At 39.7% G+C, this 16,821-nt stretch overlaps 1 protein-coding gene across 1 annotated transcript in view; it reads right to left on the reverse strand.

Annotated features, from left to right (window-relative positions):
- Positions 1 to 5,959: 5,959 nt before the first annotated feature.
- LOC131463938 (calcium-binding protein 7) overlaps positions 5,960 to 16,821 on the reverse strand; it is a 42,102-nt gene continuing 31,240 nt past the window's right edge. The window contains exons 2-5 of the mRNA XM_058636096.1: positions 10,198 to 10,341; positions 9,975 to 10,087; positions 8,664 to 8,814; positions 5,960 to 6,175 (exon numbers count right to left, since the gene is read on the reverse strand). Coding sequence (XP_058492079.1) covers positions 6,045 to 6,175; positions 8,664 to 8,814; positions 9,975 to 10,087; positions 10,198 to 10,341 — 539 coding nt within the window. The 3' untranslated portion in view covers positions 5,960 to 6,044. The remainder of the gene's footprint in view (positions 6,176 to 8,663; positions 8,815 to 9,974; positions 10,088 to 10,197; positions 10,342 to 16,821) is intronic.

Raw genomic sequence — 16,821 nt, forward strand, 5'->3', positions numbered from 1 at the left:
CACTTGTGTTTCATTTGCATGTGTGTTTTTCATCTCGGTAACCACAACGTTACCCATGCTACAGGCGTCCTGCAGCAGTCTCTCACTTGTCACTGTGTCTTCTGACTCTGGGTCAGACTCCGGATCAAATGCGTAAGGGATTACGGCATTACCTTTCCAGAGGGGGGCGCTGCGGGTCTGAGAGCTGACGTGCCAATTACGCCACTTCCAGGTAACTGGCCAATCACAAGACAGTGGGAAAGCTCTCGTTGGCTGGCCAATCACAAGACAGTCCGTGTTCTGTGGGTGTGGTTTTGGTCTGAAACAGGACGCCTGACGAGAGCGTCAGTGATGAGACATTTACATTGGCTCGTTTGTAGCGACTAGGACATTTTGTTTTACCATAGAAACAACTTCATGTTTGTAAGTACACCTCCATATCTCACATATAAGTGAGATAGAACCATGCTATGGCCGATTTAAACCAACCGTGTGCCCTGCTCTCATGTCCTTTGTCTTAAAAGACAACTTATGGATTTAAAGCTGGGGCCTGTGTGTTTTTTTTTTTTATCATCTTGTTAGTTGAAATCTTCTTGCCCAAAATAAACACCGCCAATTAATTCATTTGGGCTGCATCCTGAATGGCTGACACATCAGTTTTTTTCAATGACTGCCGCACCTACCTTGTGTTCTAGAAGCACATGAACAGAAGCTTCACTCCAAACCGTAGAGGTCTCAGCTGAGACGATAGTCAGCGAGTGAGTGACGGATAACATGACAGAGGAAATTCACAGTTTGTATCGGAGCCTGAATCAGAATCACAATTAGATTCAGAATACTTAATTAATCCCAGGTATAAAATGAGAAGACTGCCAGGGGATTGTGGGATGTATTGATTACATTTTGTCAAGGTGAAACCTGTCACTGCTAGCTTGTCCAGACTCACAAAAATGAACACTATAGCAGTTATTTCATTTTGGTTACCAGTCTTTCTTCACCTCAGGCATTCAGCAACTGATAAAAAGAAAATATTTTCCAATGTCTTTTCCCTCTGGGAATGACAAGACTGCTACTCATTGTGGCAACATTTGCAAACCTGTGAAGCATATCGAGTTGGAAAAATAGTGAGTGATCCATTCTCTTATAGCACCATTCTGAGAATCGGTTGTGAAAAAAATCCAAGTGCCAAAATCTTTCTCCTTCCAAATAGAAAAAAAGAAGATTTCAATGAGGAGGGACTGAAAATAAATTAATTAGTGATTGAAGAGAAGAGCGTATTGAGCCTTTCAAGCGTTTTTTTGGTGCTTTGACAAATTGGTATATTCGAGCCAAGAGTGGTTTGTGGCCTGATAAAGCTAAAGGATGAAGAACGATGGATCAGATGAGGCTGTGAAGACTTGGTGGAGGGTGCACATGGCAGACAAATGAGAGAAAGCAGAACGAGACGACGCATAAAAAAAGACAGTGATGGGATGATTGGCTAACAAGTTTGGTGTGATGCGGCGCTAAAGAGGCAGATGAGCCCAGCATACAACCTCTGAAAGCAAGGAGTGACAGAGCACACACTTGAGAGGAGATGAAAGCAGGAATTATGAGAATTAAGTTTACTCTAATTGAAACAGAGTAGTCTTCCTGACTGAACTTACAAATGTCTGCTGTGGAGCTTCATTTGTGTTTGTTGCGCTTCAGAGTGGCTTGTACAGAATGCCTTACAACAACCATATCTCTTTCTTCTCAGCAAGTCCCTTTTAAATTATGTTATGCAGAAGTGAGATATTTGACACTTACATTAATGTGCAAAAGGCTTTGTTGTTTTTAAGTCTGTAAAAATCTGTGATCATTGGCATTTGGTGCGGAATGATGTGATTTAGCGGTAATCTCATTGACTTAACTCTTTCTTGGATGTATTAGCGAACATATATGAGTTTACCTCATATATGACACAACGCCTGCAAGCAGGTCTTGAATAAACCTGGCATAATAAACCAAAGTAGATATATGTTGACATGAAATAGTATAGCAGACAAACAAAGGTGAACATGAAATAGGGTTCCACCACAGTTTTAATAGAGTTATGGCCGTGCAGTTGTTCAACTGTAAAGGGAGGTCATTTTTCTTTAGATTTTATTCAAATGTATTCTTCAAAACTGCACACATGTGTAAAGTTATTAAGAAATAATTATACTGTCTGATCATTATAGCGTAGCTAAAACAACAAATCTTTTTTTTTTTTTTTAATCATGCTTCAGATGATGTCCCAATTTTTACTTTCAGCAACCTCACTGTGCATCGCAGGCTGCCGTAGCTTGAAGCAACGGCACAAGATAATTGCATCTGCTATATACTGTAGAAATATCGATTTTGATAAGAGTTGTTGCAAATAAAGAAATATAAGAGATGATTTTGTTGGCATGTGATAGACGGGGGCTCAAAACACTGCTAAGCCAAAGGACATCTCAAAATGGAATAAAACAATCCATGGATTCAGCAAAGCTTGGAAAATCCATTTGACTGTATGGATTTCAATCTGAAATGTCAGAATGTCAATTAATGCCATGAAACTGATCCCCTAGCTTTTCACATAGGGTCAACTCAAGTGCTGTGATTGAGGGATTTGACAAATCGACAATTATTCACTGACATGGTTGGTTTGAATTTATTCATGTGAAATACCATCCACAGACATAGAAGACCATGAGGTGGAGTGACTGAACAGATATCACATGGTCAATAAACATTTTTGCAAGATCCAAAGACAAGTATCAAAGTACAGTTCAATGTAAATATAACATTCAATAGACTATCAACAAGTTCATACATTTTTTTTTTTCTTCTTCATATGTAAAAAGAAAATAAATATCAGTTTGTAAATTTTGCTCTGGTGATAAATAATAAATCTATGATCCAGAGTGTCTCAAAGAATAAGGCAACAAATTAAAGTATTAATATTCTATTATCAATGAAAATGTCCCCCTCACTAATGTCATAATAGAAAACGAATGAGACGACCTCACAATCTATTCCATCGCATTCTTGTCACAAAAATAGATACATCTATGGTAAAGTAATTCTTTATCTCTAAATGGATGAAACAATCATGGCGGTGAGTTATTGTTGTGCACTGAAAAACATCTTAAAGTGCAAAATGGAAACAAATGTATGATTTAATAATTTGGCTTTTTCTCTCTTCTTTCCCTCAGTGTTTTCCTCACAGATTTGACACTTCTGACAAATTGCCCTGGTGCATCAGATAATCATTATCCTGTCTGGCACTGGGCGATAGGGCAATGTAATTGTGTTGCCTCTGTAACATTCTGGCTTGGAGATCCAAGTTTGGGGAGCTGCCAATACTGATCCTAAAGGGGGATATTTATAAGATATTAATTATTTAGCTCTCTGTATGAACTGTCTTGGTTCGAGGGCATTTTTTGAAGGGCTTTGTTCTTTCTTTTAACTTTCCAAACACATGGCTGCACTGTCAAAAATTCTAATTTTTTTCCACCCAGTAGTTACATTTACAGAGTGTTAATGTCGGACTTTGTACATAACCTCAAAACTATAAATAGTTATGACCAGTGTTGTAGTCAAGTTAATAAACCTCAAGTCAGCACTGAGTCTCTAGGCCGACAATATTTGAGTCCCCAATGTAGAGTTGGGTTTCAAGATGGATTCCAGTGCTCCAGTTAGAGCTGAAATACAAATTAAAAAGTGTCCACATCAAAAACAAATTGAAAGTGTAACGAGAGTTTTATGTAGAATTTGTGTATGCAAATTACATGATTTGGGGCGTCTATTTAGGCTACCAACACTTTGGCGCTGTGAACATGTGCCCACATTTCCACACTCACTGGTTTACATACTGTAGGAGCATAATAATTAATGTTCACTTTGCATCAACAGTATATCATTATTATATCGCAGTGCTACAGCAGCATTATTACAATAATTCCATTTTGTAATACATTTCTGCATTTGTAATACAATTCAATACCAAAGCAACAAAAAAGGCAGTCCAAATACACAGAAGGTGACAGTATTAGATTACTGTTTCGTTCTCCTCCCTTTCCCTGATGAATCGGTACTGTGTCGTCCTGCTCAAGTTTTAGCTGCCGTCACTCTCCCTGTGGTCTCTCATTGGCAGGGGTGGGTGGAGTTGTTGCACAATGGTCAAGTTTCCAGCACACTGGAAGTGAGACTAGGTCTGTGTGGCGCGCTGGGTCTCGACAATTCCTGTCTCTAACTACTTTACACTGCCGATTGGGAAGGTTGGCCACAAATGTCAAAATTTGTTAACAGCAACATCATTAGGTTGAAAAATGCGCAGCGTGACCTAAACTTGTGTCCAAGCTGAGTCAGATCCTGAAAATTCAAACTCAGTTCTCATTCAAGTAGTCCTGGACCCTATCACAGGTTATTACTGAGCTTTGCTCTTGTTTTGTGGTCCAGTTGCATTGTCACAGATGTATCTCAAAGCTTTGGTTGAAGTTGGTTTATATGCACAAAACACGCAAAACCAGATGCAAGCACAACAATCTAAACTATACAAATTAATGAGGTGCAAAACACATATTAATGTTTTATTGCAACGGTTTACACGATGTGGCCCCTTGTGTGACTCTAATGAGACAGGCACCTTCTGACACTCGTGGGTTCCACTTATGTCTGATCTTTTTTTCACAGGAGAGGAGACGTGCTCCCTGTTGGAACATCAGAACCAGTGTCTCTGCTGTATTGCCAAAACCCTAATTTGAAAAGTGCAATAGAAACATTTCTGACCTCAACATCCATTGGGTTTTCTGTTGTTGAAGAATCATGTCAATTCATTGTGATATATCTATTTTACACACAGTTATTGTTCTACAGCCACTACTTAAGACAAACACTCCTGCACATTTATATAGCCAGTACCAGCTATATCTGTTTTGATTGATGCATATTATCTTAATGGTTGAGTGACACATCTTGAAGTCATTGGTTGCAGTAAGAGAGGCTCATCAGGTGCCCTTGTGAGACAAAAGGTCTGTAGTTCAGCAATCCCAAAATCCAAAATTATTTTTTTTTGAGCATGTGCTAAAGCAGCCCTTCTTTTTCATGCAGTTGTATGCTTTACTGTTTTTTTTTTTTTGCTGCTGATAACCCTGCACCACAAACGATTGCTCACAGTTGACATGAAGTAACTGAAATCAGCTCTGTTACACATTAATAATGGTAACTAACATTGATAAGAACTTTTTTTTTTACACAATGTGTCAAGACAACTGTTTAAATCCATGCACTTCATGCATAGATGATGGTAATCGTCTGAGGCCTGCAAAGGCTTAGTGTGGACACAGAGGAGATTCCAGCCAGTTACCTGTCCATTCACACTGGCTTCACCCCTGCACCATAGCTACTGCTCAGACCCAAGCCGTGTCAATGGCATTATCCACACAAGTACATGCAACTCCCTGCAATTCCAAGCTATTGTTGTTTCCCACTGGTTTTTCGAACAATGTTGCACCACATGTTAGATTCTGCACAAAGCTGTACACTCCACACCTTGCAGGAAAAAAAAAAAAAATATGTCCAGTGTCTAGAATACATTTTCTCCAGTGTCCGTACAATATGTAACAAGGTTTCTTTCTACTCATTTATAATAAACCACATGGTACACTGACAAATATACAACTGGACAGTCACTACACTTCTCTCTATAGCTGCCACCATAGTGAATGCAACACTGTTCAAATGCACATAGCTAATGAATGGGAAATGTTTTATTATGAAGAGTGATATGTATAGTCAGCTGTTCATACACGCCGTTGTCTCTTTGTGTGAGGTCCCGTTCTCCTTGTTGTTCTTCAAGCTGTTAAAATGTCTCTGTCACCAAGACAAATTCCTGCACATGTCGCATCCTTGGTGACCTCAGTTTCATGCAGTCATATGTTTAACAGCTGTATGATTGTCTGTAGTTTGTTTTCTTTGTTGTTTTTTTTGTTTGTTTTGTTTTTTTGTTTTCTTTTACACAGTCATTTTTCTGTAAAGGAGCCTTACGGTATTGGTGAAGGCTGAACATGCAGCAGCTTCTATTTCATGCCGCTTCGCAGCACTTGATTGGCTGCAATGAGCATGACGCTGATAATGAAAGCGATGGCAAAGGCGCATATCAGGCTCTTGCGCACGCATGTTTGCTTGACTTGCTGCGTCGGGCTGGAACCTGGGAGGGAAACGTGAGAAGAAAAGAGAAAAAAGGTCTATTGAATCAGGTGTTATTTGGTGATTGAACAAAATCTGATAGTATTGTCCAAATGAAAGAGCGCATCACAGAACCTTACAGTTACATAAATGCAATTATAAGGGATGAACACAGCCAATAAATTGTGTTTTCACACCTGTATGCTGCATAACCACATCTAGATTAAAATGCTGATTGGACCTTTGGAGCAACAAATTGAGTAGTACCTGACTGGTATATTAAACAATGCTCGGCAAAATACCACGTTCAAGAAAAGCAGAAGAAACAAGGCATTTAAAGCAACTTTCTTATACTCTGTTCAGCCTTTTTTCTGCACAAATGATTCATTCTCTGCTGATGATACTTATAGGTTTGTGGGGGGCATTGGAGGTAGTCCCTGATGACTTTGGGTGAGAGGCAGGGTAAAGCATGAACAGGGCATCACAGGCCCAAAATACAAACAACAATTCACACTCACAATCACACTTGTGGGCAGTTAATTCTCGAATATATTCTACAAGTCTCCAATTAACCTGCATGTCTTTGGACTGTGGGAGGAAGCTGTAGTAGCAAGAGAAAACCCACGCAGAAAAGAAGAGAACGTGGAACTTCACACAGAAAGGAACAGGGATTTAAACCTGGAACCATCTTGCTCAGAGATAAGTTCGACTAACTGCATTGCCATGTGGCCTGATTTCAAAATGCTTATAATTTGCTGTTGTTTGTGTCTTGCCAACAGTAAAAAAAAAAAAAAAAAAAATTAAGGATGGAATTGTTGGATGGGTTTGTAATGGCTACAACAGTCATTGAATCTACACATGATAAAATGACCACTAAAAGCCACATAAGAAGACGGTCAGTAAATTCACCATTAATGGAAAATTCCATTTTTGTTTTTTGTTTTTTTAATGAAGAGGTATTTTTAACTTTGCCACCGTGTGAACACTTTCCCTCAACGTGCCTTTGCTTCTGCTTCAGTTGGATTTTCTGCATTTCCGACAAGGACTTTCAAATGAGCCCCAGAGAATGGGGTTCTCCATGCAGAGTCTGTGTGGGTGGATGGAGCTTTAGCAATAGCGTAGTCATTTCTATTGGTGAGGAGGAAGCAATGGGGTGGATGGCAATGCCGTGGTTTTGCTGTGCACGGTTGCCCAAATTACTAAACAGCTGTCTGAAGAGTACACATCATGTCATACACTGCTGAGGGCTGCTTGTAGTGCATTATGATCTATTTTGGCTGGTGATGGGAGTAACTGGCATCTCTGTCTATAGCTGATTGCTAAATTTGGTACGAGACAATATGAAGGAAATCATAGTGAGGAATGTGGTATCTAGTATATTGTAAATCTGGTGACTAAACACACCCAGTTGATTACAGGGTCAAACTATAGGGGAAACTATAGGGACCAGGACCATCACAGGAGTCAGGAGACAGGCAAAGGGTGTCTTTAATTAGTTAACTCTTAGTACTCACACGGCACAGATCTGTGCCACAGGTGCACCCTTGGTAAACTGCTGTGGGAATAATACACAACTCCTTATATGGACATCCTGGGAGTGTGTGTTTACAGGTCACATATTGAGGCTTTATGAAATGCTTTTTTTTCCGTCTTTGTATGTGTTGTTGAGTCAAAGTTATGATTAATTTGATATAAAATGTTAAGACTGTTTTTTTCTTTTATTTTTGTTCATAAAAATGAGGCAAGCAAACTATAAACTGTGGCGTATTTCAAAATTCCAACAATTCAATCCGATTTTCACATTTTGTACTTTTTAATCTCAGTACTTTTTGCTCAAAATATATATTTTTTTTTATCAGATTGTCCAGGTCGTGCTGAATAAAAAGGATATAAGACACTCTATATTGCACATTCTTATAGCCTCTGTATATACTGTACGTTTAAAAAAAAAAGCAACCTAAATGCTCTGTGATTCCTGAGGTGATTATGACAGAGGTACGGCAGCATTAGTTGCAGTTTAATAAGCAATAAAGGTAATGTTATGTTATAATTAACATGATAATATGTTCAATGTCCAATGGAAAAAAGGGGGTCCTGAGATTCTGGCCCCATTATTTATGATCTCAGGGGATGGAAACAGTTTTTGACAATACATTTACACTACTATAAATGTAATGTTTGATCACACATGGTCGCTCGTAGCAGATGCTGTGCTCGAATATTAGAGCCATTTCACCCATATCATCAATAAGACAGCACATATTTATGACTTTCTTAACTTTTAGAAACCCACCTCCTATGATTTAATATGAAAGCAAATTGAATTTAAAAATGCTGCTTGAAGAGAAATAATTTTTAGAAAATGTAATAGCAGTCATTAAAATGCATGAAATTTAATACTCCACATGAGAAAAAACTAAATGTAAACTAAATGTAAATGTATTTAAGGAAGAAAATGAAGTGTATATAGTAACGGTTATGTGAATATAACAAAGGAGGATATTTCTTACTGTCTATATCCACTTGGCATTCCCCTGGATTCTCTATGTGGTTCTCCTCGGTCATAATGATGTTCTCGATGTCTTTCATGGAAAGGTGATCGCAAAAAGTGTCATATAGAAGCCTCTTCAGTTCCTCTACCGTCAGCTTCTGCATGTCACACTGGAGATATACACACACACACATACATGTAATTGAGCACAGGCTGGTGGGCACACACGCAAACACACACACACACACACAGAGGCATTTACACACATGTATTGAGGTGAGTGAACCATAAATAAAAGTGTATAGAAAAAGACACTACACAATTTCCCCAGCTGTATTCCCAAATGGAAAATATGTGGTTCATATGCTGGACAAAATATATAAAGGTAAAAAATACATAATATAATAACATATATTATATAATAACATAATGAAATGATGTTATTATATAAAGTGTGGCTGCTGTCGGTGTCAGTATGGTAATTATAATTACAAATATATTTGGGAGTGAGTAGAATTATAGTGGTGTAGTTGGCCCATTGAGCTTATTTTGAATCCCTATTCTGTGTATACTGGACTGTTGGTTTAATCTATAGTGAAGTTACCTGTTTATTTTGCATGAAAAATCATATTCTGCAAAGTAACTGTGAGATAAGTTATGATTCACAAATTGCAAATGAACATATATCGTAAAAAGGAACTTTTTTTTAATGTAAAATTTGCTTTGACTAAAGCAAAATAAATGTCTAAGATCAAAACCAAGATCAAAACCTATAGATTCAGAAGTGTATCTATTAGTCTTTTTCAGCTCAGCCTGAGCTGCAGTTAATCTGCAGGACTCTCAGTCAGGCTCTCGATCCAGCAGCACATTACTGATACTACTACCCTGTTATAAAATGTTACGTGAACAGCACTTTCAACAATCCCCCAGGTTTCTCCACTCTCCCAGCAGGTGGCTTTGGCTGTCATTCTTTTTCCGCGCACCGATTGCACTACAAATTCCCATAAATCCTTTCTGTTTTGCACCCGGGTTTGGAGCTTCGCTCCAGTGCTGTTATCACAACAACCAACGCGGCTTTGACATGAGCCTCCTTCCTATTAAATACCATCCCATTACCAAGGTGAGTGGTTGATTTATCTAGCAAGGTGTTGGTAAACAAATTTGTTGAGGTTTTAAGTTTATAGTGCCACACACACAAAGACTCAAGATGGAGACATTTCCTGTGAATCTAAACCTCTGAAGTGGAAAAGTCTGAATGTTTCTGCACTGGGACTCTGTTGGCTTGTCTTCTCTCTAATTGGGAGTAAATGAGTGACTGAATAACAAGTACCTTCCAAAAGACAGAGTCAAAGTCGGTGCCATTGAACTTGTCTGGCAACCCAGCTGCTGTCAGCTTCGGGCCCAGAAGAGTGACAAACTCCTCAAAGTCCACCTGGCCATCGCCTGCAGAAAAGAAGGATATCTGGTGTTGTTTTTATTGTTTTTTTTTACCTATCACTGCAGTCCAGTGCTGTTGGCAAATGAAGAGCAAAGCCCGTAAAATCAAAGCTCACCATCCATGTCCAGTCTCTGGATGATGACTTCCAGCTCCACCTCGTTTGGCATATAGCCGAGGGAGCGCATGGCCATTCCCAGCTCCTGCTTCGAGATGAATCCGTTCCCATCGCGGTCAAACACTTTGAAGGCCTCTCGGATTTCTGCAGAAAAGACACACACACACACACACACAACCACACAGCCACACAACCACACAAGTTTAGTCTTACAGCAGAGCAGAATATGAAAGTGGGAAAAGGTCCAGGCACTGAAGACACATTTGTTATGCCGCATCAATGCTTGAGTCATAGTCATATGTGGGTTGGGAGCTTAGGATAATAAATCCCACCAGCAAAATGGTGAAAAAATAGCCTAAATAAATAAATAAAAAGAGCTGAAATCAGGAGAAATGTAATTGATTTAAAGGCCAGTACATGCTGACCATTTTTTGTATTTTCCCATTTTTAATGGGGACAAATAAAACCTATGAATTTGCTCATCCGAAAAGCAACATTTGGTTCGGTTTCCCTACTGGACAACATAATTATAAAAATGTAAGCCTTCAATTTCAACTGTATTCCCAGTAAATGGGAATAACCTTATCTGGTTATTATTATTAACCAACTGTAAGTGAGGCACATTAGTACTGTGCTTTGCTTAGAGGTAGTTTACACAAATAATAATGATCATGTTAATGTTCATGATTATGTATATTATGAGCTGATGTGTTTTGTATGTCAGCCATTTTCTGTAAGGGAATCTACAGCTGTCAGGCAAATTATGAGAGAAAATTCAAATTTCATGGCGATGAATCCAACCTATGAAGACTTCTTCAACTGGCTGCCAAGATCTGAAGAGCTTTAATGCTAAAATAGCCCAGTGAGAAATAAGTTCTAGCTACATATGATGCTGAGAATGTGTAGAATTCTGCTGTTTTCCCTCAGCGTCATCAGCCCAGTATTTCCTGAACAGAATGCACAGACCATAAACAGCAGAGAAAACTCAACCCCTTTTCTTAAGAGGTATCAAAGCAAATGCAGTTAAATAGGTTCATTTAATGTGAAAGCTTAGATTTCCACATCATAAAACATCTGGAATGACGTATTACACTTGTAGACGGTAAAGAATGTTAAATATTTACTAAATCAAAGGGACGCAGATGTTTGTGACAAGGCTCAGTGAACCAAATCAAAACACCAATGTGTATGACAATTGGACTTGTTAGTGTGTGCTCTTTCTTAGTTTGATGTATCAGGCAGGTGGATACGGTTTGCAGTAAATCTGTGTGTGTGTGTGTGTGTTGTACGTTTGTTAGTAGGATTATGTGAAAACCGCTCACTGATTTTCTTGAAACTTTGATGGAGGGTGCTGTATGGTTCACGTAGGAAGAAAGCATGGGCAGGGGCAGATTTACTTTTTTACTTTCTTTGGCATTGCCAGATTAGGGGGTTTTCATGAATGTCTCAAGTAACAGTGCAGAAATGATGCATCTGTGCAGTGTTAATCTATAAACGCATTGGTGTAGAACTGAATAATGTTCCAGAATGAAGGTGTTGACAGAGGTATTCTTCATGAAATATAATTCAAGAATTAAAACTAGAAAAAACTGGAATTCAAACGTTCTACTTTTTTGGGGAACATAGTTTTAATGAGACAGGGTTGAATTAGATCTGATCTGGTCACTGATGGTCAAAGTGATGGTGATATGATAGATGCTTCAAGGTGTTTACATATTTGTTATTTAATGTATTCATTATGGTTGTGTTGGGGATCAGCTCATTCAAGATGGAGTCACATGCATCTTGGATGGAGAACACATGGCCCCTTGCTCAGAGACAAAGAGTGTCATAAAACTCAGTCAATAAAGATCCCTTATCTTCCACACATCAGTGGGAAACCCACCTCAGTGGTCACTTTTGGACATGTGACCCCCATGTAACAGGCAATACAAAAGCCAGGTTTCCCCTCCTTCTTTCTCTTTTCGCCTCTCTTTTTCGCTCTTCTCCATCTCACCGGAGGACACAGGCTCCTCTGCTCTCCCCTGCCCTTCTGGGTGCAGGAAGGACACAGACGTCAGCTCTTCGACTGAAGACCCTTCAGCACAGAGCTTAACAAGCTTCCAGCAGCAAGAGACCCTCTCTGCTGATCTTCGAGCAGGCCCGCTCACAGCAGCCTGCTATCCTCCCATCAGAGGCAGCGACACCAGAGCCTGCCTAAGGATCAACCAAGGATCCAGAGCCAGGTTAGCTCCAACTAGCTAACTTTGTGAGGAGGAACCTGAGCCACAGACACCAGAAACACAGTCAACCATCTACTGTTCCTGGACCAACAGACAGCACCTCAAAAGGACACTTTGGCATCTTTTAAGGACTTGGTAACGTAACTGGGCCTAGCATAGCATTACACTACTTGGCTAAGCATAGATGAAATGTTATACTGAGCTTACTTGCTCACATAAAGTGTTGTTGTAATGCCTAGATTTAGGTTAATATGATGTTAGTGATGTCCATGCTTCTTAGCTCTCAGCTCTAGATGTGCATGCTTCTAACCTCTCATCTAACCTGACATCTCACTTTAGAAAAGTAGTTAACCAAGAAACACAGCAGCCATGCGGTCAAGAAGCCATCTTTGATTCCGCCATCTTGTTGTAGTTTCTTTGTCAACCGCCATCTTGATTTGTAGTCTACCTCTATCTGACTTGACCATTTGACCTGCATACACACAGACTCTCTCTTTTTCACACACATACACTGTATATTGTTACATTTAGTAAATATTCTTGTTTATATCTTTGATGTCTTTTTAATAAATGTTTTATAAAATATACAGTCTGGTCTGATTAATATTGCACAAGTGTGTATATTGCCAACCTCTTCCCTGTAGAATTCCAATCCTTCAATTCACCTAACTATTGATGTAGTATTGTGATTTATCAATTATTAAGTTAATTATTAATCATAATCCAAATTGGTAGTCGGCTTAATTTATGAGACTGTTTTTGGAGGTTATGAATTAATGGTTCATTCAGAACCGATTGTTCTCCTCTGTTTGAGAGGAGTGGTGCCCCAATTTGAGTTTGACTCAACTTTTTATAAGAAATTAATTATTCCATAATTAATCAATTATTAATATTCTAAATTCATAACCAATCACGCCCCTAATCCCAACATAAATGGTGCCCCGTGTGAGGCAGGGTACTGTTGGCAATTTATTCATAATTGTGTAATATTAATTGACCATCATTTTGGTCAATACACCAGGTAGATTCCCCAGACTTTGACTGTGGCGTTTCACTAATCCTCGACTGGAGTAGACTTCAGTTATACAGGAAGTACCTTGAGTACAAATTAGGTTTACTACATTTAACAAAAAAAAAAAACATTTTGGTTATTGTTATCATATTGAGTCCTATGATTTTAACTTGTCTTTCAGCTTGCTAATGTTGCTAACTGTCCAGTTAACTTGATCTGTAGAAACTCGACACTGAAAATCTGGTTGTTAAATTAAGTGCTCTTTCTTTAAATAACACACAGCGTGCCACAACCCTGTGTCATAAAGCTTGTATTTTGTGCTGTTACTGCCGTGCATTTCAGCCAAAGTGAGAATTGAAATAGAGCCACAGTGTGCTATACAGCCCTGTGAAAATTGTGTACCTTGCTGTAACATTCATGTGTTTCAGCTTGAGTTAAGTTTAAGATATTTTCCCCTAAATATTTTCTTAAACCCTGCTCCCACATTTCTGAAGCCTAATATAGCTACTAGTCCGTGCTTTAGCTGCTTCAAAGAAAGCTCCTTTCCATGTGGTAGACATCTATATTGTTGTTAGCCAAGGGTAGCGACACTACACAGTGTTCCTCAGGTTAAAATAATAACAAATTGATTTGTTTGTTGTATTTTACAACTTGCTTAAACTCCTTCTTCTCTAGACCTAAAAATGGAGAATCCCTGTGTAGAACTGTTTGTTGCATCTCTTGCACAGAACCTAAAGACTGGTTATGTTGAGTTCATCAACAGGTTAAGTTTAAATGAGTGCAAAGAGGAAATAAACGCTCTCATCTATAACAGTGTTGATGCTAAGAATGCATCCAAAGCATCATTGTTGGAATGCTTGCTGCTGAATTTCCACAGACAGGCCAGCCTTTCACTTCAGAGCAAAGCATCTCTAGAGAAAGACGTTGAGTCGCTAAGAGTGCAGAATGCTTGCCTCCTCCAAGAGGTAAACAAGGCCAATAAGAAAGCTGTTCGCTATTTATTAGACCTACACTCTGCAGAATCAGATCTTTGCTTCCACAAGGAAGAATTGTTAAAGCTTAGATCAGAACATCTCTCGACACCAGAGTTGTCCAGCAGATGTGACTCTGGTTATTCGGACTCACAGCCTCCCTGTAGTGAGCGTTTAACTCCACCACACAAGAGTGGTGAAAAGTTACTCAATGAGCTTAACTCTTTGGGAACAAAGTCATATAGATCTGACATTTCTGATAAAGGCAGTTCAGTCTCTGGTAGAATTTCTACCCAGAACCCCTTTTATTCACACATGCATGACAATGCTTTCCATGCTCACCTCGATGGAGAGGGGGTTAGGTCAGTTCAGGACTATCCCTCCCCCTTTTCAGGCTCCTCTCTGCAGCATCATGGTGATAACAGCCATGCAGGCTTCACCTACCCCCCAGAGAGAACAGCAGGAGCACATGAAAGACATGCTCAGACCTCAGAATGTTTTCGTTTTAAGGTACTGGAATCTCTTGCAAAAGACATTGATCATTTTGATCCAGACAACTGTGATCACAACATTGACAACTATTTTACTGAGATAGACCAAGCCCTTATGGACCTTCCCTATGCAACCGGGAGGGAGAAGATTAAACTTGTAGAGAAAAGCAGCTCTAAAGCAGTCCGCAAGTTTATACAGGAACTTCCCCTCAGAGTTAGAAATAACTACACAGAGCTTCGTCAAGCTCTCATAGAAGAATTCTCCTCAAGTGTGGACGAGATTACTTCCATGGCTGCAGCCCTTCAAGTTAAACATACTCGTCGCGAACATCCGCGTGATTATTTCCAACGTTTGAGAAAGGTGTATTTTCAGGGAAGAAATGCCCCTAGCTTGGAAGAAAATCCAAATTTTAAGTCCCTGTTCGTGCGCAACCTTCACCCATGCATACGCACTCACGTTGTGTTTCAGACAAGCCAAGGTAAACTTTCCATGCTTGAGATAAAGAAGATATCTCAGATGGCTTGGGAATCGGTTGTCCCACCACAGGCGAGAGATAAAATCTTTAAACCTGACAGGTCAACTCCAAAAGTGTCACCCAGACAAACAATTTCAAAATCTCATCCTCACAACAGAACAAAGGGGGGTGACAAAAAGAAGCCCAGGGACAGAAAGCATAACCGCCATGTCCACTGGCTGCCCCGAGACAGGCACTCCCACAACAGAAGTTGTTGGAGACCATACTCAGAGATTCTGGCCCAAAGACATAATCAGCCACTAAATTACTCTGATGATGACCGCAGTATCTCAGAGTACAGTTCAGAACATGATCATGACCGATTTGACAGTAACAGTGAATCTCACCGCTTCTCCAGCTACAGGTGTTATAGCCCTAAGCCACAAGTTCCAGAAAGCTTTAGATACTAGAGCTCCACACTGGAACAAACCCTTAGGACACAATCCAATCTGTCCTGAAGAATGTCCATTCCTTGTTTATTTAAAATTTTTCTTAGTTTTATTAGATGAGTAGGTATCCGGATTTTGGTACGCACATATGACAATTTCAGTGATTCTTAACACTGTAATAACCAGACTTATTAAGTCACTTAAGAAAACTTTGTATTCTTGGGAAAACTTTGTTTTTTACTTTTTGTTTGTACCCTTCCAGCTGTAGGATAAGTTTTGTACACTAGTCAAGGACATCTTGTTATGACCATACAGAGCTAGTTATGATCACACTGATATCCATTTACAGTTGCCACTCTTGGTATTTACCATGTTAACACATCTAACCTTCCTCTTTTTACTAACCTGATAAAGATAGGTATTTTTGTACAATGCCATTTTTGTATGTTCTTCATTTGTAATATTACTGCTTAGCCAAATTAGAGTTAATCAATGCCCAGATGTTACAAAGTGAATGAACTGATTTTCCTCTGGACTGTACACTGTGCACTCAGGATCACACATGGAGTGAGATCCTGAGTCCAAGGGGGGATTGTTGGGGATCAGCTCATTCAAGATGGAGTCACATGCATCTTGGATGGAGAACACATGGCCCCTTGCTCAGAGACAAAGAGTGTCATAAAACTCAGTCAATAAAGATCCCTTATCTTCCACACATCAGTGGGAAACCCACCTCAGTGGTCACTTTTGGACATGTGACCCCCATGTAACAGGCAATACAAAAGCCAGGTTTCCCCTCCTTCTTTCTCTTTTCGCCTCTCTTTTTCGCTCTTCTCCATCTCACCGGAGGACACAGGCTCCTCTGCTCTCCCCTGCCCTTCTGGGTGCAGGAAGGACACAGACGTCAGCTCTTCGACTGAAGACCCTTCAGCACAGAGCTTAACAAGCTTCCAGCAGCAAGAGACCCTCTCTGCTGATCTTCGAGCAGGCCCGCTCACAGCAGCCTGCTATCCTCCCATCAGAG

Source organism: Solea solea, chromosome 8 (assembly GCF_958295425.1).
Source record: "Solea solea chromosome 8, fSolSol10.1, whole genome shotgun sequence".
NCBI lineage: Eukaryota > Metazoa > Chordata > Actinopteri > Pleuronectiformes > Soleidae > Solea > Solea solea.